We start from the raw sequence: 22790 nt of genomic DNA, 5'->3' as shown, positions 1-22790 counted from the left end.
ATTAAAATAAATGGAACTGAGAACCATATATTTGAATCACTTTCATAAAGTATGAAGATTTTTGACACTAACGGCATAGCAGGTCACACTGTTCTCAATTAAAATGAGAATAGAAAGATTTTATACATTAACTAATAAAAATATTTTTAAAAGTCCTCTTTCTCATCTTTTCGATTTACATTTAGCTTAGTTTTATATTGTACATAATGTAATAACATAGTGGTACCCTGTATAATATATAAATGTATTTGCTTAAATATTTTTGCTTAAAGTTTTTAAGCTGATGGGTATATAATCAAAATGTTTGTAGACTGCTGATACAGATAATCAGCATTCCAAGTTCAAAGGAAGGCTAGTTCTCTGTAGGTGAGAAAAACAAAAAGATTCATGGTAGAGGTAGGTATAAGGCTGAAGCTAATGTGTAGTTTAATATTAGTGCTTTTTATATATTATCTCTGATTAACAAAGTAATTCACTTTCATAGGAGAACATTTGAAAAATTTAGGAAAGCACAGGCTAGCAAAAATTTAAAATGCCTTTAGTTCTGTCCTTTGAACTCAACTACTATTAATATTGTTGTTAATACCCTACAGTGTTTTTGCAAGTATGTATATGTATTAAGTTAGAAAATTGGGATCATACTTTATTAATTTGAAAACTTTCTTAACAGTATATCATAAACATTTTTATGTAATTAAATACCCTGCAATTCTATTTAAAATTTTAAAATTATATTTAAACACATGTTTAAACATGCAAAATATATTAATACACAAAAAACCAAAAACCACCTTAAAGCCTATTATCTATAGTAAACCAAAGGCAAGTCTGATAATGGAATGATTTTATTCAAGCAAAGAGTAAGGTACCTGCCATGAATTCAGAGCAAAAACTTTCATTTTTGAAGTTACAATAAAGCAAAATTAGGTAACCAAGACTTGTTCAAAGAGGAAAACAAGTACAGGGATTGATTTGCTGGGTGAGAAAGGCACGTAAAATTCAGCTAAAAACCCACTGGCCTGCAGCACTGCAAAATTATTTAGACTGGGAGCAGAGACACCAGTTAGCATGGTAGATTTTAAAGTAGGTTACTCCTTATGATACATAGGAGGAGGGAAATGATTAGTTAATGTATCTGTAATGTTAATCACTCTCTAGTAAGATGTTTTTTGTAGATTGAAAATAGTGGACAAAAAGAAAAAAAGACTTTGCCTATAATAAAAAATCTCATGGAAAATCCAGAGTTGACTGTAAGTAGTTTTGTGTTGATATTCTTTGTAAATAGTAACTTTTACAATGTAGAAGTGAAGAAATTTTTGCATACTATTTGGGTAATACCTGTGATAAATCTTAGCTATTTTTTTAAATCAGACTTTTATCAGGAATTCCAATTTCTGTATGTAGTATTATTATTCTGCAACATAAAAATTTGATTGAACTCTGTTGTTAAGTTTTTCTACATTTGAAGTTGTAGGTCATGCCATCTTGAGGTAGATTAAAACAGTTATAAATGGAACATGCTTTTGTTATATTTTGTACTATTTAATATTTGACAAATGTGTAAAATACCTTTTCCCTCAAATTTTACTGTGAAAAATTTCAAACCTATAGAAAAGCAAAAGCACAGGATGTGCAATATTCATAAATATTTCACTTAGACTTTTAAACATTTTGTCATGTTTGCTTTATCTGTGTGTATTTTTTGCTGAATTGTTTGAAAGTAAGTTGCAGATAATGACATCACCCTCACTCTAAAATACTTCATTAATCTTGTGCTAAGCATAAGGACATTTCCTGTAGTCTCAACACCACTAATACTCTAAAAATAATTTCAAAATATCTAACATCCAGTCCATATTCAAGATTTTCCAGTTATCTCAAGAATGGATTAAAGGTAGTTTGTTCTTTTTGAATCAGGATTCAGTCAAAGCTAACAAATTAGCTTTGTCTTGTCATTTTAATCTAGAAGAACTGCCTGCTTTATTAAAATTATTGATATGCCTTATATTTTCAGTTTGTCTGATTGTTTCCTCTATGTTGTGGGTTAATCCTTTTTCTCTCATTCCTGTAAACAGGAAGGTTGGTCTAAAGCTGGAAGCTCTGTAACCTGGGGTTCACAGATTCCATAGTCTGCATTTTCTTAGCAGACTGTTTTTATATAGCCAGAGTGAATGGTTGATTATTTTCTTGCATTGAAAGTACTGAGGTAGATATGCAAGGAAGTCTGAGAAACATAATTTTTTAGCAATCTAGAGGAAAGTTAAGAGTAGTTGAGGGGCTGGGGTTGTGGCTTAGTGGTAGAGCGCTTTCCTAGCACAATGAAACACTGGGTTCAATCCTCAGCATCACATAAAAATAATAAAATAAAGGTATTATGTCAGTCTACAACTAAAAAAAATTTTTAAATGAAAAAAAAAAAGTAGATGAGCTATTTGTCATGTGCTGTACCTGACTTGTATCTACTTCTTATTTCCTACTTTTTTCTATTCACCAGATATTCTAACTTGGCCTGCCCACCCTCCCTCCTTTCCTCCCTTCCTTCCGCCCTTCCTCCTTCCCTCCCTCCTTCCCTCCCTCCCTCCCTCCCTCCCTCCCTCCCTTCCTTCCTTCCTTCCTTCCTTCCTTCCTTCCTTCCTTGGTAAAGCACATTATATTTCTGGGCCTTGCTATACCAATCTCTAGTATGAGAGAACTTAGATTAAGTGATCTCTAAACATTTCATAGAAAATAATAAAATAATACAGTGTCTTCACTATCCAGTTGCAGTATTGCTTCATTTATAAAGTCTGACTCTCTGGCCTATATTTTGTTGTTTTGCCCTACAAGTTCTTTCAGAACTTATTTTAAAAAGTAAACATAGTTTACTTTTGTGTAGATAAAACATGAGTTTACATATTTATTTTGGTTTCTTCATACAATTGTAAGCTCCTTGAAGAATGCTACCTCTTTTCCTTTATAATTTAATTACTGATGATTTTATAATCATTATATTACTTTATGGCAGTCACGTAGTAAAAGTAATTATAATGGTAATTACCAACATCTGTGAACACTAACTTTGAGGCATGTGTTATTTTAATATTTTTATTTTTTGCTGTGCTGGGGATTGAACCCAGGGCCTTGTGCATGCAAGACAAGCACTCTACCAACTGAGCTATATTCCCAGCCCCCTTTAAGTGCTTTTTAAACACCCATTCCCACATTTCTTATTTATTTATTTATTTATTGTGGTGCTGGGGATTGAACCCAGGGCCTTATACATGAAAGGCAAGCACTTTACCAACTTAGGCGTATCACCAGCCCCCCATTCCCATATTTCTTGACAAGATGTTTATGAGATGGAATCTTTTCCCCCTCCATTTCACAGATGAGGAAAGGCACACAAGGGTTAAGTCATTTCACCTGCTTATCCTGTTGGTGAATGATATGAACCCAGGTAGGCAGACTTCAAAAACTTAGGCACTGAGCTAGGTGTGGTGGCACATGCCTAAAATCCCAGTCCCAGTGTCTCAGGCAGCTAAGGCAGGAGGATGACAACTATAGAGCAGTCTCAGCAGTATAACAAGGCCCTATCTCAAAAAAAAAAAAAAAAAAAGTCTGGGGACATGGCTTGGTGGTTGAGAGCCACTGGGTTCAATCCTCTGTTCAAAAAGGAAAAAAGAATAGTAATGAAAAAAAAAATGTATGAGCTAGGGTTGTGGTTCAGCAGTAGAGCACTTCCCTAGCATGTGCAAGATGCTGGATTTGATCCTGAGCACCACAAAAAAATAAAATAAAGGTATATATACAACTAAATATATATATATTTTAAAAAGTACTTCACCATTTTGCTGTAATGTATCATTACTGTATACTTAATGAATGGAGTGTTTTCATCTTTGATATTATTGGGTATAGAATTGGTGTAAATTTGAATTTGGATAAAAGACTAAGGAAGTTTTACTTGTGAGATTTTTTTTTTTTCAAACAAGGACTAATACCTTAGCAAACTAAATATTATGAACAACTTTCACTATATGCAAACTGCATGCTTATATATACTTTGAGGGATTTTGAAAAAGTTTCTGTATTTGAAAGAAAACTTATTATATGCATAATAACAGATTTTGGTTTGTATAAAGTCTCAATTATTATTTGTTTCTTACTCATTTTTAGTTGAGTGGTGATTTTATGCAATGGCTTCAAGCCACAGTTCTTCACCAGTGCCTCAAGGAAGCAGCAGTGATGTTTTCTTTAAAAAAGAGGTAGATCCAACAAAACACATTCGACCTGTACAGTCACTGCCAGATGTATGTCCCAAGGAACCCACAGGTAATGCTTTTTATTTTTCCTCTTTGAGGATTTTTTACTGATAATTTGTATTATCTTTAAATTAGCAGTCATATTTCCTATACTTACCCTGAAAGAGTAAATTTTTTAAAAAATAACTTTTTAGTTAAACTTGGACACAATATTTTGTCCCATTTATTTTTATGTAGCGCTGAGGATTGAACCCAGGGCCTCACGCATTCGAGGCAAGTGCTCTGCCACTGAGCCACAACCCCAACCCAAAAGAGTAAATTTTTAATGTTAAAAATAAAGATAGGGCTGGAGTTGGTTGTAGCTCAGTGGTAGAGTGCTTGCTTTGCATGCATGAGACCCTGGGTTTGATCCTCAGCACCACATAAAAATAAATAAATAAAAGACTTTGTGTCCATCTATAACTAAAAGTAAATGTAATATAGATAGATAAATAATTTGGAAATAAGTTGATAATGAAATTGGATTATAGTTTTTTTCTTGAAATGCCATAAAATAAGTTACCTATATAAGTTGAATAAGTGTTAAAAAATGAAGGTTTAGACTGAAAGTTGTTTAGTTAAAACAGTACAATCTGTCCTCCTTACTTGCAGTTTCTGTATTTGTATATTCTGCTCCCTGAAATTTATCTGTAAACCCCAAATCAATACTAGTTATACTTTTGAGGTCTTTTGCAGATTTGTGCAGAGAGCTTTGAAAAACTTGAAACTAGACAATAGTAGTACACGCCTGTAATCCTGTAATCCCAGCACTTGGGAGGCTGAGGCAGGAGGATCACAAGTTTGAGGCCAGCCTGGGCAACTTAATGAGACCTTGTCTCAAAATAAAAAGACTGGGGGTTGGAGCTCATTGGTAGAGTACTTGCCTAGCATGTGCAAGTCTCTAGGTTCAATCCCCAATACTTGGGGTTGGGGGGAAAAAAGAGAAATTTGAGCTGCCTGGACACACAGAACAATATTTCATGTTTTGCATTTTTGTGCTTTCTCTTGGTGATTTTGCTGTTAAATCAGCCCCCAGGCAAATACCATAGTGCTGTCTAGTGTTCATAAAGACAATCAGGCTGTGTTATACCTTATAAAGAAAATGCATGTGTAGAAAAAGTTTCATTCAGCTATGGGTTATGGTGCCATTAGCCATGAGTTAAATGTTAATGAATCAGTGATATATAATGAAAAATAGTCTTTAAAAAGAAAGATATACAAAATGAATTTATGCATTGGTTGATGAAAATGTTGTGACCTGAGGCTCATAAGAACTTAACTCTTTTTAATTTTGTAGGAGCAGTGGTTCCGTATTTGCTAATTAGGTGTTCATAGTACTTTGTGGAACAAAACTGCTGCAAATAATGGGAATTGACTATATTTTTCTTTTTTTAATGGTCAGTGCCACAGCAATATTATGTCACCTGATAACAAATCAAATAAATGATGTTTGAACCAGGAATGCCTGTCATAGTACAATAGAATAAAGCCCTGCCTCTTAAAACAAACAAACAAAAAATAAATGGGATATTTTCAATTTTGAAAAAAATGATAGGAAGGAATTAATGATTATTATTTTTTTTTTACGCCTACCCCCATCTGGCAACTACAACCCTCAAATTTTGCATATCCTTTATCTTATTCATGTTTTTCATCCTTTTGAGAATTAATTGCTTCTGGATGAAGATTACTTAATCAGATTGACTTTTTTAAAATTAATATTTGCCATGGAAGAAAGCATCTGGTTGGTTTGTGCAAGCTAGAATCTAAGCATTTTCTTTTTCTAGGATATATTCGCAAACAATAGAACTAACTTTACAGAGTTCTCTTGTTTACTTTTTGCAGGTGATTCAAGTAGTTTATGTGTTACCCCATCTCTAGTTACAGATCAAAATAGATGGACTATATATCATTCCAAAGTAAATCTCCCGGCAGCACTAAATGATCCTAGATTAGCAAAAAGAGAATCTGATTTCTTCACAAAAACATGGGGATTGGACTTTGTGGACACCGAAGTCATACCTTCATTCTACCTCCCACAGATCAGCAAGGAACATTTTACAGTATATCAACAGGAAATCTCTCAGGTAATATCTAATCTTGAAATTAGTTATAGTCAGGTAAAAAATAATAGAGTTTTAGTTTGATTTATTTTAAATTTTCAACCAATAATATTTGAACCTGTGATGGTATTCTTTTATATTCATATAAATCCTCCTGTCCTGGGTTAGTTTAGTTCTTTTCTTAGATATAATTTTAATACATTTCTCTTACTGTAGTGATTTTTCAGAATTACACATTCTTGTTGGTGCTAAGATTCAGTATGAAACCTACCCTGTCTACCAAGGAGAAAATGGTTCTATTAGGCCTGTAAAGTTTAGATAATTTGTGAGATTTAAGAAAATAGGAATATCCAGGTGTGGTGGCACATGTCTGTAATTCCAGAGACTTGGGAGGCTGAGGTAGGAGGAGGAGGAGCTCAAGTTCAAAACCAGCCTCAGCAACTTAGCAAGACCCTGTTTCAAAATAAAAAGTAAAAAGGGATGGGGATGTAGCTTAGTGATTAAGTACCCCAGGTTCATTCTCTGTAAACCACCCACCCCACCACCAAAAAAGGAAAGAAATTAGGAGTAGAACCATTCCTGTGTCTCTCATTTATCACAATAGCAGATTGCCTTAATATATCCAGAAATAATTATAATTCAGTATGTTGCTTGAAAACTGGTCTGAAACAAAAACTGAGTGTAGTGCTGAGTTTGAAATGGCCTATTACTCATTTTTAGATTGTTAGTGAGTGGCTAATTAGCAATATAAAACTAGTTGCCATTTCAGTCTTTTTAAAAAATCAAAGTGATACAGCAGACACACACATATTTTAAATTTTTTGAAATGGGATCTCACTGTATTTCTTAGGTCAGCCTTGAACTGGGCTCAAGTGAGCCTCTTGCCTCAGCCTCCCCAGTAGCCTGGAATTTAGGCATGTGCCATTGTACCTGGCCCAAAAGTATTCTTTTTTGTACTCTTTCATTTACAAGTCTAATTTGAATTATGCTGATTTTATTTTACTTGATTACTTTGCTCTTTTTATGGTTTGGAAATAGGCTAAATATGGCCTTATTATTGGCATTAATGCATATAATATCTGATTCTTTTTTAGCACTATCAAATATTTTTATACAGAATCTACAAATTGCAAATTTAAACAAGATGCCACTACATATCTATTAGAATGGCAGAAATCCAAAATACAGACAGTGCCAAATATTGGCAAGGACATGGAACAATATGAACTGTCATTTGTTGCTAATTGGCATGCAAAATGGTACAGCCTCTTTGGAAAAGAGTCCTGTAGTCACTGACAGTGAACCAGTAACCAAGTGGTTTTTTATCAACATATTTGCTATTTTCAGGTGTCCTTTCCGTGGCATCTCTGAAAAGATGACAATGTTATTATGTGGTCATTAAGTCCTAAATCAGAGTGGATTTTTTGTTTGTTTGTTTAAACTCAAAGTGGCAGTGATTAATTTCTGTCTTTCTCTCTGGTTTTATGTAGGTTTTAGGGTTTTCTTCCTTGATTTAAAACAAATTATCCTAATTGATTTCTGTTATGTGAATAAACATTTTCTGTTTGCTTTCTTTCTTCATTCCATATATGGAGATTTTACTATAATTATGTAAGTGTAGGTATATACTTATTTGTATTTAAGTTTAGAGCACTTGTGATTTCATGTATTAAAAATTAGAGAACTAATTTGCTTATATTTTGGTATTCTGTTATGAAACAATTTGATGCTTTGGATAATCATATTTCTTCATAGCATTGATTACTTATTTAACTATTATCTTTTGATTAGAGAGAGAAGATACATGAGAGATGCAAGAATATTTGTCCTCCTAAAGATACCTTTGACAGGACTCTTTTACATACTCATGGTATGAAAATGTGTTATTTGTAGATAGTAAAGCATTGCATAAATAGTAATGAACAAAATCTTAATTCTGGAACCTTGCTGTCATATCTATAATTTGTATTTATAGTAAAATTTTGTAGCCTATTTTCTGAAAGCTTTCAAGAGAAAAATTTATGGGTCTGACAGTAGTGTAATTCTTGAGCGTAACAAATATTTAATAGCATGGTGCTTTGAATTTTGCTTGTTGCTCAAAAATAGGTTAGTTCAGAAATATTCTCAGTCCTGAAGAAGCTGATTGTCTCTTGAATAAGGTCAAAGAAGGTTTGGTGTGGTGATAAGTTTGTGCAGATAACATTTCTAACTCAAAAGGCTTGGCATAGTTAATGATAATTACCTGTGTTTTAAACTAGTTAGTGTGAAACAATTATGTGGGGGAATAAAGCATTCAGGGAAAGGGAATAGTTTATATAAAGCAATAGAACTGAGAGAACATAACATGTTCAAAGAGTGCAAGAGTCTAGTATGTTTGCTGTACTGAGACTAAGAAATATAGCTGAAGCAATAGGCAGGGGTTAAAAAGAGCATTATATGCAATGCTGAGGAATTGTATTTCTTCTAAAGGCAGTATAGTGCTACAAAACATTTTCAACTTGGTCAGATTTATAATTATACCTAACACTAAAACAGTTGTGGCTAATGAATTTTTAAATGATAGTAAGAGTGGAGGCAGTGAGATAGTTGGACTCTTAAGTGGTAATACAAATGAGAAATGATGTGGTCCCAGTAACAGTTACAATGGAAATGGAAAGGGGATTAGATCTTTGAGAGAGATATCTCAGAGATCTAAGTATAGGTTTTAATGTCCATGATAGCTCCAGGTTTCTTGTTTGCGCAACTGTTTAGGTAAGCGGTACAAGTCAACAAGAGAGGCTGGGTAGGAGGAGAGATTTTGAAAGAGATGGAGGCTAGTAGTTTAGTTGCAGAGTTGCAGTGAAGGACATGTCTAGTTGGCAACCTGCAGCTCAGGAAAGAAAAATGCAGGCTGAAATATAGGTATGGTGGACATTATCATAGACAGTGTGCTAGACAGTAGTATGGTAGTTGAATCCAAGGGCATGCATGGGATTACCCAGGGAGGATGTGAATAGTGAGAAGGACTGATGATGAATGCTATGAAGCTATCACATTTAAGGAGTAGATCGCAGATAATGAACTTGTGAAGGAGACAAAAAAGTGGTCAAAGAGATTGGAAAATCAATAAGAGAATTATACCCTAGAAATGAAACAGGGAGTTTCAGTGAAGTGAGAATGATTAGTCTATAGTGTGAGAATACTTCAGGGATAATCATTTTGAACACTGAGAAGTCTCTTAGAATTTGGCAGTTAGGAGATCTTAGGGAGAACATTTTGACTGGAGAATTAGTTACAAAAACCTCAATACTACGTATTAAGGAATGAATTCAAGAGAAAGAAATACAGACTACTGGTAGGGATAAGACTTGAAGATTTGAGATAGGGCATTGGGGGTTAGAGAGAACAGAGTGGAATAATGTGTTTTTAGGGCCAGAACTAGCGGAAGCAAGAGAGGCATTATGTAACCCCACCATGAATACTTCCTTACCTTAGCTGTCTCCCTTGCTTCAACCTAGTCCTAGTCCTAAGATTTTATCTTTTTTTTTAAATGGAAGAGAACTGAGCATATTTATATACAGAGATATAAGAATTAATAGAAGCAAAGAAGTTGAAGATATGAAAGGAGGGAGGGTAATTGATGAAGCAAGCTCACAGAAAAAGCAGGAGGAGATGGAGTCCAAGTACCAAAAGGTTAACTTTGGAAATGAAAAGGAGCCAGTCACTGTGGCATATACCTGTAATACCAGCAACTTCGGAAGCTGAGGCAGGAGGATCACAAGTTCAGGGTTAGCCTTAGCAACTTAGTAAGGCCCTAAGCAACTTAGTGTAAGACCCTGTCTCAAAAGAAAAAATAACATGGGCTTGGGATGTAGCTCAGTGGTTAAGTGCCCCTAGGTTCAATCTGTGACACACACACACACAAAAAAAAAAAAAAAAAGAAGAAGAAGAAGAAAAGAAAGGGTCTTTCATCTGAGACTGGATCAGTTGGATGAATGTAAAGTAGATTCATTTGTAGATAAGTTTGTAGATGATATTAATTGATGGATACTTGATGAAGGAAGAAACTTAAGTATTGTTATTTGCTTGTGGTCCAGTATAATATTGAATCTGTCAAAAACATTTTATGGAGGTAAAATGAAAACAAGTTTAAAAAATCATATTTTCTCTTTTCCTTTTTTCCATAGATAAATCCAGGACAGATCTGGAGCAAGTACCTAAGGTAACAGAGCTTAAAAATGGGAGTACCTGTTTTTGACATGTAGTCTTTAATTTTGCCTAATAAGAAGCTTTTATTTGGCTGTTGACAGTTGGACCACTTTGCCTCTTTTGGGGCTTTATTGCACCACTTTTCTTGTTTCTCACCCTCTTTTTTTTTTTTTTTTAAGGAAAAATACATTTGACAAAAGTTATATATTTATGGTATTCTTTTCTCTTTTGCATCATGACTTTCTACCTAATCAGTGAAACCTATAAATACATCCAAGTCTCTATTCTGAAAAATAATTTTGTTATTTTAATAATCTACCCCTGCAGATTATTAAAAGAGATTTTCTTGGTGTGATAAATTTTGTAGATTTGTATAATAGATGCATTATTTTCTGGGGAGAGTCCATTGCTTTCATCAGATTCTCAAAGAGATCTGTGACAATTGCTCTTATGGATAAGAAAGATAGAAAGATGAACAATGGAAAAAGGAATAGGGTGATAATTTTTAAAGTTCTTTGACTCCTATAAAATAAAATCAATATTCTGTCATTTAAAAGCCTTCGTGATTTGCTTCCATTAGTCAACTTCTCTAACTTTTGCCTGCCAATTTTTACAATTTTTTTTTCTTCAGCCAAACTGTTTTTTCCTTGCTTCATGTTTTACTTGCACTGTTCTCTCAATCTGGAAGGCTTTTTCCTCATCTTCCCCTACCTACTCCTTTACAGTTTTCTACTAAAATGGCAGCTTTACCTATGTACTTTATTTTTCTTCCCAACTGAAAATAATTGATCCCTTTGCCAAATTCCCATAACATTTTATCTAGGATATCTACTTCCCTAGATATTCTTCTCCTTGTGGGATTTTTATATATTTGTCCCTTAAGGAGACAAATGTATAACCAACATATATCCTCCTGTAATCTTTAAATCATCTATAGATTACTTATAATACCCAATACAATATAAATAGTTGTTATGTTTTATTGTTTAGAGAATAATGACAAAGAGAAAAAAGCGGTAAATGTTCAGTATAGATGAAGTTTTCTCTTACTATTTTTGATCTTCATTTTGTTGAATCTGCTCATCTGGTACCCAAGGATATAGAGGGTCAATTGTATATATATTTTATCACATTCTTTGGACCGAATATCCTTGAGATAAGGACCTGTGTTGTAATTTATCTTTGTTTCCACCTGTCTAATCAGTCCTTTTAATTATAATATTAAAGCATGGATTAGAAAATTTACTTTTGTCTCAAATTTACTTTTTTCTCAATCATAATCATACTAGTTTTGGGGTATATGTGAAATGAATCAGTAGATTAAATATAGCAAAGACTTTAATAAATTGATTAAATGATGTTTTGTTCCTGGTGCTAGGGGTACATTGACTAATGAACTATGATCTAACCTTGTAGGAACATAGATCTCTGGGGAGAGATATACATTTTACATTTTATACATGTTTATGCTGTGTTCAGAGGTGAGAGTGATTAATCTGTGTCATAAACAGATATATTTGGTCTTTTGGTTCATGTTCTCCAGGGAGATAGGCAAAAAGAGGCATTCTAAGCCAAAGGAAGCACAAAGATACTTAAACATAAGAAGATAAAAATGTGTAAGTAGTAAAAGGAACTGACAAGACCCACAGAACTATTTGGGATTGGTTTTTTTTTTTTTTTTTTTAAGATGAAGTTTGGATACCATTCTTAATTGGTCTGCAGGTCATGGGAATCCACTGAGAGTTTTAGGTGGGAAGTTGATAAAATTATACTTGACATTTTAAAAGAGTAATACAGGGGATAGATAAGGGAGGAACATCAGTAACATAACTACTTACTGTAAACTAGAGATTATGAAGAGATAAATTGATATATGCTAAGGAGACAGAGGAGAGACGGGTTTCATGGAATATTTAGGAAATACAATTGATAAGTCCTATTGACTAGCTGGATATGGTATGGAAAGGAAGAACAGTCTTTGTAAAATTGAATTTTAGTTTTATATTTGAGTGTGTTTATTCTAAAAACTAATTTTGAAAAAAAATGCATAGGAGAAAATAGAAATAAAATTTGAGGAATTGAAAAAAATTAGAGAAATGGATATTTAACATTAAAAAAAAACTATTTAGGGAAATGACACAGACATTTTAGGTATAGTATCTCCCTTTGTTATGTCCCTAGTGGGACTACATTAGTGAGTTTGATCATGTAGTAATGAAATGACTATCCCCATTGGTAAAGGGAAACAAACAAGCATTACCTTTGATGAGCATTTTAAGCTTGTTGAAACATTGTGTATATAAAATTCTGATCCAGATTTTGGGATAAATAATTTAGTCTATTATCACTTGCTTTTTCTGTTCATGCTCACGTTGATTTTTGCTTGGTGGTCTTGTATTATTAGAAGGGATAATAAAGAAAATGTTCATCTAATTGAGGAAAATGTATTCTTTCAATAGATTTTTATGAAACCAGATTTTGCCTTGGACGATTCCTTAACTTTTAATTCAGTTTTACCATGGTCTCATTTTAATACTGCTGGTGGAAAAGGAAATCGTGATGCAGCTTCCTCAAAGTTGCTTCAAGAAAAGGTAATTTCTCTCTTTCCATATAGAAAACTTCTGAGTAAGTGATACTGTTAGTGAATTCAGATTTAGTTACCGAGTAAGCTCTACTTCTTTTAAGTTCTCTCTTTATCTGTAGTACTAGGGGTCAAACCTAGGACCTTGCATACATTAGGCAAGTTCATTTTTGTTGTTACTGTCAACATAAGCCTTTTTGTCTTAACTGATAAACTAATAACATTTTGGTTCAATGGAATAAAAGTTGGGCTTGTGGAAAAAGAGAGACTTTACTATTTGCTTTTCATCAGAAATAGCACTTGATGGAATTTTAATGGAAAAGATATATTAGATGACACAATGAAGGAAATTGCTTGCATTTATCCCAAATGATTGTTATGTATCAGCTAATTTTATCAGAATGATTTAAAGTACAGAAACCAAACTTTTCCTGAGGTACTATTTTTTTTCCTTATTTTCATCATAAGGATGATTATTTTGAAGCAAGATGTCTTAGGTTAAAAAATACAATATTCCTATTGTAATTTTAGCTTTACAAAAGCCTTGCTTTTCGAATATTAGTAGTTGATAGGTTTTTAAATTTTTTAGTGTTCTATATTTCAGAAGTCAACATCTTGAAAGTCATTTAAAAGTTAGAACTTTAAGCATAATCTATTAAGAATTTCTAAAATTTGAATTATGGTAAAAACTTTAGATCTCTCTTCTTTCCTACCACTTGGTTTAGAGCCTTTCTTGAACTGACTGATTAAAATGAGAAACTGCTTTGTTTCACTATAGTGACATTGCTTAGCAATCTGAAAGCTTTTCTTAGGAAGGTTGTTTGTAAATTAGGTCCAGTCCTCCTCAGTAACTGAAGACTTTTAACTTAGGGAGGAGAACAAAAGAGATATTGGAAAAGAATCATGAGGGCTGAGGTTGTGGCTCAGAGGTACAGTGCTTGCCTAGCATGCATGAGGCACTGGGTTCAATCCTCAGCACCACATAAAAATAAAATAAATATATTGTGTCTACCTAAAACTAAAAATTAAAACGTTAAAAAACAAGAATCATGAATATTCCTTTTTTCACAATTAAAAATGAAAATGAACTCAGTTTTTCTTTGGCAACATTTTCATCTATAAAGAGATTTTCCTTGTGTAAGAACAAATTCATAAATTGGATCAAAGTGCAGGAATTATTGATACAAGCTTGCTCTCAGACTGCATTTTCACAGTCCGAAGTCTGTTACCTGCTAGAATAATACCTTAACAGCAATAACAAAAGCTAATAAAAATCTTGTCTATCTACCCAGATACTTTTAGGAATATTTTAAACATTTTTTTCTTTTATGGCATTTGTATTTCATAGATATTTACAGTTCATAATATTTATGAAAAAATTGTGCCTTTGAAAAGAATAGATCAGTGGATTTCCAAAAGCATTTGAAATTGAAATTAAATACTTTTTTTTATCCTGAATATTTAAAATGGCTAAAGTAATGGAAAAATTTTAAAATTTGTATATACACAATCAGGTTTGCAGTATTTACATTCTGACTCCTTTTCATTCTGCTCTGTTGTTAGGAGTGGAAGACAATTCTAAAACAGCTTTTCAAGCTCCTATTATGGACAACAGTTGATTTATCTTGTTAGATTTAGAGAAGAGATGCTACAACCAGAATTAAAGAAATCTGGATTCTATATTATGCTACCCAAAGTGCTGGCCTGTGATGAGATAAGGGGTTTTTACCAGAATGCAAATCACATAGTTTCTTTCATTAAGAATCTTTCTATTAAGCAAGAAAAAGAAGGGGAAAAAAGGACTGGGAATGCAGTTCAGTGGTAGAGCACTTGCCTAGTATGTGTGAGGTCCCAAATTCAAGCCCTAGCACAGCGATGATGAGAAGGAGGAGGAGGAGGAGAGCTTACTGATACAGTCGATTTCCATTCTGGCAAAATTCCTTATTTTATCATGGACCTATGAAACAGTCTAAGATTGGCAGCCACTTATAAACTACAATCTGAGTAGCACTATCCTAAATGGGCTATCCATTTTTCATTTATTTTTATGAAACTTGTGTCCACTTGAATTTGTAGTCTACCCTTCTACATTTGTGTTCATGATGCTTTTTTAGGTAAATAAATGAACAACTCTATTGGAGATGAAAACAAGAGTCAAAGAGTATAAACCCAAGACATAATCTCTAGAAATTTTTTTGTTTTTGATCTATTGTATGTTATAATAAATTACTAAAAGAATGTTACTGAAGATATAAGTGATACTGTTTTAAGGAAACAGTCTTAATGATTAAATAATCTCTTCTAATCATTTAAATCCTAAATGTTGGAGTCGATCAACCCTTTAATGCTAAGAGATATTCAGAGATAGTGCCTAGAGTCTGAGTGTAGATTAAAAAAAACTAAAAGTTAAAAAAATGGAAGAGATGGAATGATAATATAGTCCCCAAAGGCATATGCAGCTAGAAAGCAAGAAAGGACAAATTAAGTTTTAGAAGTCTATATTTGAAATTTATAAAGCGTGTTTAATATATAACTATAAGAATCATAGTGTTAAATATGCATGAGCTAAGTGTTTAAGGAAATTTGTTAATCTTTTAGGAGAACAGTATATTGAAAACAAAAAATTTATAAATGTATAAAATAATCATTTTTGAAATGTAAAATAAGCAGCCTTGGAAAAAGATCCAGGTAGTGATATTGGCCCAATTATGTAATTATGTTGTGTGCATGTATGAATGTGTAACAAATCTCATTAGTATATATAACTAGAATGCATCGATTAAAAAATGTGAGGAGAAAAAAAGGAAAAGATCCAAGCAAATTCTGGTGTTTCCTATAATTTGTGTCTGAACTGCCAGTCTGTCTTTCATGGATTATTTAGCATTTCAAAGCAGCATAATATAGTAGAAAGGGCTTCAGTTTTTGAGTCTGACAGATTAATTTAAGTCATTTAATGTCTCTGGGTTTCCTCATCTGCAAAGTAATAATTATACTTGTATCCAAAGGTTATTTAAATTAGAAAAACTAGATACAAACAAAATACCTGTTCCTAAAACACAGAAGAAAGTCAGTCAATGAAACTATAGTCATCTACTTAGATATGTGTGATATTTGTGAAGATCACTTTCAGATTTTACAACTTCTAAATCTAGAATTATAACCTTATTTATAATAAGAATTATAACCTTAGAATTATAACCTTAATTATAATTATAGCTTTGGGGTACTCTTTTCTTTTAGAGTGTTTGGTGGGTTGTGTTTGGCAGGAGCAGAGAAAGGTCAATAACCTGCTCTTTAATAGTTAATTTATTATTCTTTGGGCTCATCTCTCTGTCATGTTGCCCCTGATTCCAAGGATTCCATAATCAAATAATTCACACCATGCAATTGAAAATACATGTAGAAGACTTTTATTATTTTCATTTTCAGAAAATATTTGGATACTTATAATTCTCCATAATTTTTTTTCCTTCCCTTTTAAAAGCTGAGCCATTATCTGGACATTGTGGAAGTAAACATTGCTCAACAGATCTCTCTACGTTCAGAAGCATTTTTTCATGCAATGACCTCTCAACATGAATTGCAGGACTACCTCAAGAAAACTTCCCAAGCTGTAAAAATGCTTCGAGATAAAATTGCACAGATTGATAAAGTAATGTGTGAAGGATCACTACACATTTTAAGACTGGCTCTTACCAGAAATAATTGTGTTAAAGTATACAATAAACTGAAGTTAATGGCCACTGTACACCAAACTCAGCCTACAGTGCAGGTGTTATTATCTACTTCTGAATTTGTTGGAGCATTGGACTTAATAGCAACAACACAGGAGGTTCTACAGCAGGAACTTCAGGGCATTCACAGTTTTCGGTATGTTTATTAAGCCATTAGAAATAATGTTAGAAAACATTAAAGTATAAATATTAGCATCTAATGTTCAAAGTGTGAATGTATCAGAGTAAAATGTGTATTGATGTATTCAGAGTAAAATGTGTATTTTTTTTCATTATCAATAACTACAAGACCAGTCACAACTATGAAAATAACATTTTGAAAATATTGAAATGCTTTATGTCAAGATAGTACATGAAGTTAGAGAGGTGAATACCAGTATGTTTAAAATTAAGTTAATATTTTTTAAAAGCTTTATAATAGTTTTTTGTTGTTGGTTTTGTTTTTTGTGTTACTATTGAATTCAGGGACCCTCTATCATTGAGCTATATTCCCAGCCCTTTTTATTTATCACTGAAGTTGCCCAGGCTGGCCTTGAATTTTTAATCCTCTTGCCTCAGGCTCCCACATTGTGAGATTACAGTTATGCATCAGTGTTCCTGGCTTTTAATGAGTTTTAAATCAAATAATTGTGTAAAGTTTTTTTCCCCCCTTGGCAATACTAGGGATTGAACCCAGGGATTCTCCACCTCTGAGCTACATCCCAGCCCTTTTTATTTTAAGACAGAATTCTCACTCAGTTGCTGAAGCTGACCATGAACTTGCAGTGCTCTTCCCTAGCTTCCTTCCCAAGTTGCTGGGATTATAGGCATGCACCACTGCACTCTGCTTTAAGATTCATTTTTGATTTGCAGTCTGTTTTTCATATTGTCAGAAATGAGCTACATTCCCAGCCCTTCTTTCTTCCTTCCTCTTTCTTTTTTTCCCTCCCTCCCTTCCTTCTTCCTTCCTTTCTTCCCTTGAAGCATTTTTTTATTTTCCTTAAAACCTAAAGAATGTTTATTCTTCATGTAATACATTTCTGTAAAGCTGCCTATTGAATGAAGTTCTGTTATAGTTACAACTGTATAAAAGTTTGGTATCAGAACCTGACTTTGTACCTTAACTCAAAGGACAGAATATCTTTATTAAAAAAAAAAATAACAACACACCACACGAATGGTTTTAGAGCTAAGGGTTTAGCTCAGTGAGTGAGTCCTTATACAACATGCATCTTTGCGAAGCTGCCTATCAAATATCAGTTCCATTATGGTCATAATTGTAAAAGTATTTGGTATCAGAACTTGAGGCTCTAACTTCAGATAAATATCTCCATGTACAAATGTTTTGTTTTTTTTAAATAGTACTCCAAAACATTTTGTGAATGAAGAATACTGACTCATACTTGAAGCAGTTTAAAATGGGATTATTGTGATATAGATTTTTTGTTTTACTTTTCTGTCAAATCCTATCTGATTATTTACTTCATATTATCTTTACTTTTGTTATAATGTTGTTAAATATCAACATTATTTTCTTGCATAGTGCCACAGATATTTTACAGGCCATTTAACTTTATTTGGAAATATAACAATTAGTTTTGGATCATTTATATTTTTATTTACTCAGGAGAAATGTGTAGTATAGATTTCTTGTCTACTATAAGTAGCAGTGATAAACTGTATTTTCTTTTGTTTACTAAAATAATTATACTCTACTCATAGGGATAAAAGGTATTCTACTTGCATTTCACCTGCCTTTTTTTTTTTTCTTCATACCTGAAACCAAATTTTAGTAGTTTTTGTGGGGCATATCTTAGAAAAGATAGGAAATCTTTCCCGTAGTAGAACAACCAGAGAACTCTATTGGATTAAATTAGTAGTCTCTATTATGGATCTTAGTCAAAGTTTTGCTTTTGACTGGAACGTTCTTTGTATTGATTTAAAAGAAAACTTCCATGCCAAGATCTTCCAATGATCAAATTACCATAAATACAAATCTAATCTTTTTTTTTAATACTTTGAATGTTTTTGTGTATAATTTTTCTGTTTTTTCTAGTTCAGGGGTAGTAAATAATGCTTATGAATGTTTTCGTTTTCTTCATTTTTTTGATGTAGTTTTTGACTTTAAAATTAATTTCTGTGTAAGCTTTGGTTTTTTACTTTTGAACTTCAGGACATTATTTGTACTCTCTAAGAATCTTATAAGCATTCTACCGCATTTTATTGTCTTTTTTTTAATGTCTTGGACAAGAGCTATGTTATACACATCTTAATACATATTTTTGAAATGTATGAATTAGCCAAGATATTAGTGAGTGTATTTGGATACTTTGTACCATGTTCTTCTCCCCCCCCCCTTTTTTTTTGTTTGTTTGTTTGGCAGTACTAGGGATTAAAACTAGGGCTTTGTGCCTACCATCCCTAGCACTCTACCACCGAGCTACACCCCCGCCCTTTTTATTTTATTTTGAGACAGGGCCTCGGTATATTGCTCGGACTGGCTTCTAATTTGCCATCCTTCTGCTTGAGCAGCTGGCTTTACCAGAGTTACATCTCCAGACTCCCCACCAACTTTTTTTTTTTTTTTTAAAGAAATGATGAAAAACATTCAGTTAATTTTAGCCTCCCATTTATTACGGTTTCATCATGAATTGAGGTTTTTTGTTTTTTGTTTTTTGGGGGGGAACAAAGATTACACTTAATTACTGAGCCACATAGCCACTCCCCCTTTTTAAAAATTTTTCCTTTTATTTTGAGACAGGGTCTCAGTAAGTTGTTTAGGGCCTCAATAAGTTGCTGAGGCTGGCTTTGAACTTGAGATCTTCCTGCCTCACTCTCCTGAGTCACTGGGATTACAAGTTTATGCCACTCCACCCGGTGAGATTTTTTAATATTGATGATATCAAAAGATATTTAGCATATTATTTGATCCTGAAATAGTCTCTTATCATTTAAATTTCAAACATTATAGTAAGAAAATATTCACATTATATGCTTTCGGATGAAGCCAAGAAATTAGTTTCTGCTGTTTGATAAAACTAGAATTATTGTCGAGTTTATTGATAGACTTCTCTAAAAAAACAGCACTGAGATCATATTATTGATCTTGTAACTAGAGGAAAATCTGAATAAACACACGAATTGAAGCAGATTTAAGTAGAAAGTATGTAATTGTTCTAATTTGTTTAGCTGAGTGTATGGATGCTTTTTTTAGAGAATGATATTTTAGTTGTCATTTTAGTAGATTTGTTACCACTCTAAATTACTGTATGTGATTATCAGGTTACATGCTTTTAAAGTGAACTGTCAGCAGATTTTTCTGCTATTCAACATTTTTGAAAAGGTTAAAATGCATAGGTTATTATTATTGCATTTATTGTTATAATAGTCACGATATAAAAAGAATAATTAGACAAGGAAGAATAGATGAAGTTTGTCAAACATAGTTCTGGATTTTTTTTTTTTTAAGAGAGAGAGAATTTTTAATATTTATTTATTTAGTTCTCGGTGTACACAACATCTTTGTTTGTATTTGGTGCTGAGGATCGAACCCGGGCCGCACGCATGCCAGGCAAGTGCGCTACTGCTTGAGCCACATCCCCAGCCCCAAGTTCTGGATTTTTTTGTATAAGGATTTGTTTGGACAAATTTGTATGTGTAATCAGATGCCTATGATGTTATAACATTGGATGTTAATATTGAGGCTTGTATCTATTCTTGGTTGTTAATCAAAATTTAAGAATGCATAAAAATGAAACTACTCAAGTTATTTAAAACAATATCTGAGGTCAATATAGACCTTACATTTAAGATGCTATGCTGAATTGACAGAGAATTTTATTATTTTGATGATTAAATGTCAGTAGATGTAATGATATGGACTTCTCACCATAATCCTTTCAGGCAGTTTGTTGAAGGCATACCCAGAGATGATACCTGAGAGTTGACTTCCAAGCTATGGTAAAAGAGAATCTATGATTTCCTTAAAAACAACTTGAGGAGCAAACCATGTTGAAGTTTTATGTAAATTTATATCCTATCTCATTGCTGTTCTTTTTGTGTGTATATAATGTATGTATATGTACAGATAATAAATGTCTATACACATAATATGTACACATGTGTATACACATATATATCTATATATACATACATTATACACACACACACACAAACATACATGTTTAAATTTGTGATCCTCCTGCCTCAGTCTCCTGAGGTATCCACCACTGTGCCTGGCTTCAATATATATATTTTTGAAAAAAGGAGTTTTAAGAAACAAATCATTTACATTTTCAGATAGCTGGTCAATGTTCACATTTCCCTGTTTGTCTCAAAATTCTTGTGAACAGTTTGTTGGAATCAAGGATCCAAATAATATCTATATAGCGTGACTGAGATGTCTCAAGTGTTTTTTGATGTATAGTTCTCCATTCTTATTTTCTCCCCTTAAAAATATTGAAGAAATTGGGTTATTTGTCTTACACACAGTCTGGATTTTGCCAACTATGTCCCTATATTGCATGTGTTCTTCCACTTGTTTTCTATATTCAGAAGTTATATTTAAGGGCTTGATTAGATTTCAGTTTTATTTTCTGGCAGGAATACCTAATATGGAGTGGTAGGTATTAAAATCAAAAAGCATATATCTGGTTTTATTTCATTTTATAATTACAAACCATGTGATGAATATTGCCTAGATTTATCATTCATTGTGTTACTCTAAATTCTGTACTATGTTCTTCATTATTAACTGAAATATTCCTTGAAAGTGATTTTCCCCCACAACAATTACAGTTGACCCTTGAACAATGTGTGTTTATAAATTGTATGGGGCTACTATCATGTAGGTTTTTTGTTTTTGTTTTGTTTTTTAGATTTATGACAATTGGAGAAAACTTAATGGACTGTGTTAGCCTAGAAGTACCAAAAAAAAAAAAAAAAAGAAAGAAAAGAAACTTAAGAAATGCTAAGTGTGTGGTGAATGTATTAAATATATGAGAAAACAGTCTTTTATCATTTACTACCATAAGTATATACAATTCTATCATAAGAACTTAAAATATCAAAATTTATGGACATGAACATACTATATGGCATCATGAACAGTTGAGAGAAATATAAACCAATGTAAAGATGCAGAATTTAATTCTAAGTGTATAAAATTAATTGTAGTGATTCTCTACTGTAATAACTTTGTAGCCAACTCCTATTGCTATTGTGGTGAGCTCAAGTATTGCCATTATCCATTTAAAACACTGTAACTATAATCATTGCCATGTCTCCAGTCTTGTCTCTAGTAAATTGCTTATCAAGTAATCTCTCAGTGTGGTTCTTATGTATTTTTCACTGTATGTAATATATTACAACGTAGAAAATACATGTTAATAGACAGTTTATGTTATTGGTAAGACTTCTGGCTATCAGTAGTTAATTTTTAGGAGTCAAAAGTTACAGATTTTTGGCCAGATGTCGTGGGTGGTACATGCCATAATCTAAGTAGCTCACAAGGTTGAAGCAGGAGGATCATAAGTTTTCAGGCCAGCTTCAGCAACTTTGCAGGATCCTAAGCAACTTAATGAGACCCTTTCTTAAAATGGAAAATAAAAAGGGCTGAGAATGTGGTACAGTGGTAGAAAGCTCCCGAGTGTCATCCCCAGTATACTCCCCACTGCCCCCCAAAAAGTTAGCGGTTTTTAATTTTTTTTTTTTTTGGTGTGTGTGTGTGGGGGGTGTGTTTTTAAGCAAGCCACCCCCTTCCCCCTGTATTTGTTGCATTGGGAGGAGCTGGCCATCTGCTCAGGAAGATTGGTCCCTCAGCTTTTAATTTTATTTATTTATTTATTTTTGTGTGGTGCTGAGAATCAAACCCAGTGCCTCACACATTCTAGGTCAGCGCTGTAGCACTGAGCTGCTTGTGGTTGGGGATGACATCCAAACCCCTAAGTTGTTCAACTGTTCACTA

At 33.0% G+C, this 22790-nt stretch overlaps 1 protein-coding gene across 3 annotated transcripts in view; it reads left to right on the top strand.

Moving 5' to 3' along the window:
- Nucleotides 1-22790, top strand: part of Vps54 (VPS54 subunit of GARP complex) — an 88584-nt gene that overhangs the window by 19243 nt on the left and 46551 nt on the right. The window contains exons 2-7 of one of the 3 annotated variants that reach the window (XM_077791890.1): nucleotides 4156-4311; nucleotides 6162-6367; nucleotides 8135-8213; nucleotides 10510-10544; nucleotides 12991-13122; nucleotides 16597-16982. In XM_077791890.1, coding sequence (XP_077648016.1) covers nucleotides 4176-4311; nucleotides 6162-6367; nucleotides 8135-8213; nucleotides 10510-10544; nucleotides 12991-13122; nucleotides 16597-16982 — 974 coding nt within the window. In that variant the 5' untranslated portion in view covers nucleotides 4156-4175. Of the gene's footprint in view, nucleotides 1-4155; nucleotides 4312-6125; nucleotides 6368-8134; nucleotides 8214-10509; nucleotides 10545-12990; nucleotides 13123-16596; nucleotides 16983-22790 lie in introns of those variants that run through there. The other 2 variants (XM_077791889.1, XM_077791891.1) reach the window with 2 other exon arrangements.

The sequence above is a fragment of the Urocitellus parryii genome, chromosome 12 (assembly GCF_045843805.1).
Source record: "Urocitellus parryii isolate mUroPar1 chromosome 12, mUroPar1.hap1, whole genome shotgun sequence".
NCBI lineage: Eukaryota > Metazoa > Chordata > Mammalia > Rodentia > Sciuridae > Urocitellus > Urocitellus parryii.
Note: the sequence above shows the minus strand (reverse complement) of the source record. Positions and strands in the feature narration are given on the sequence as shown.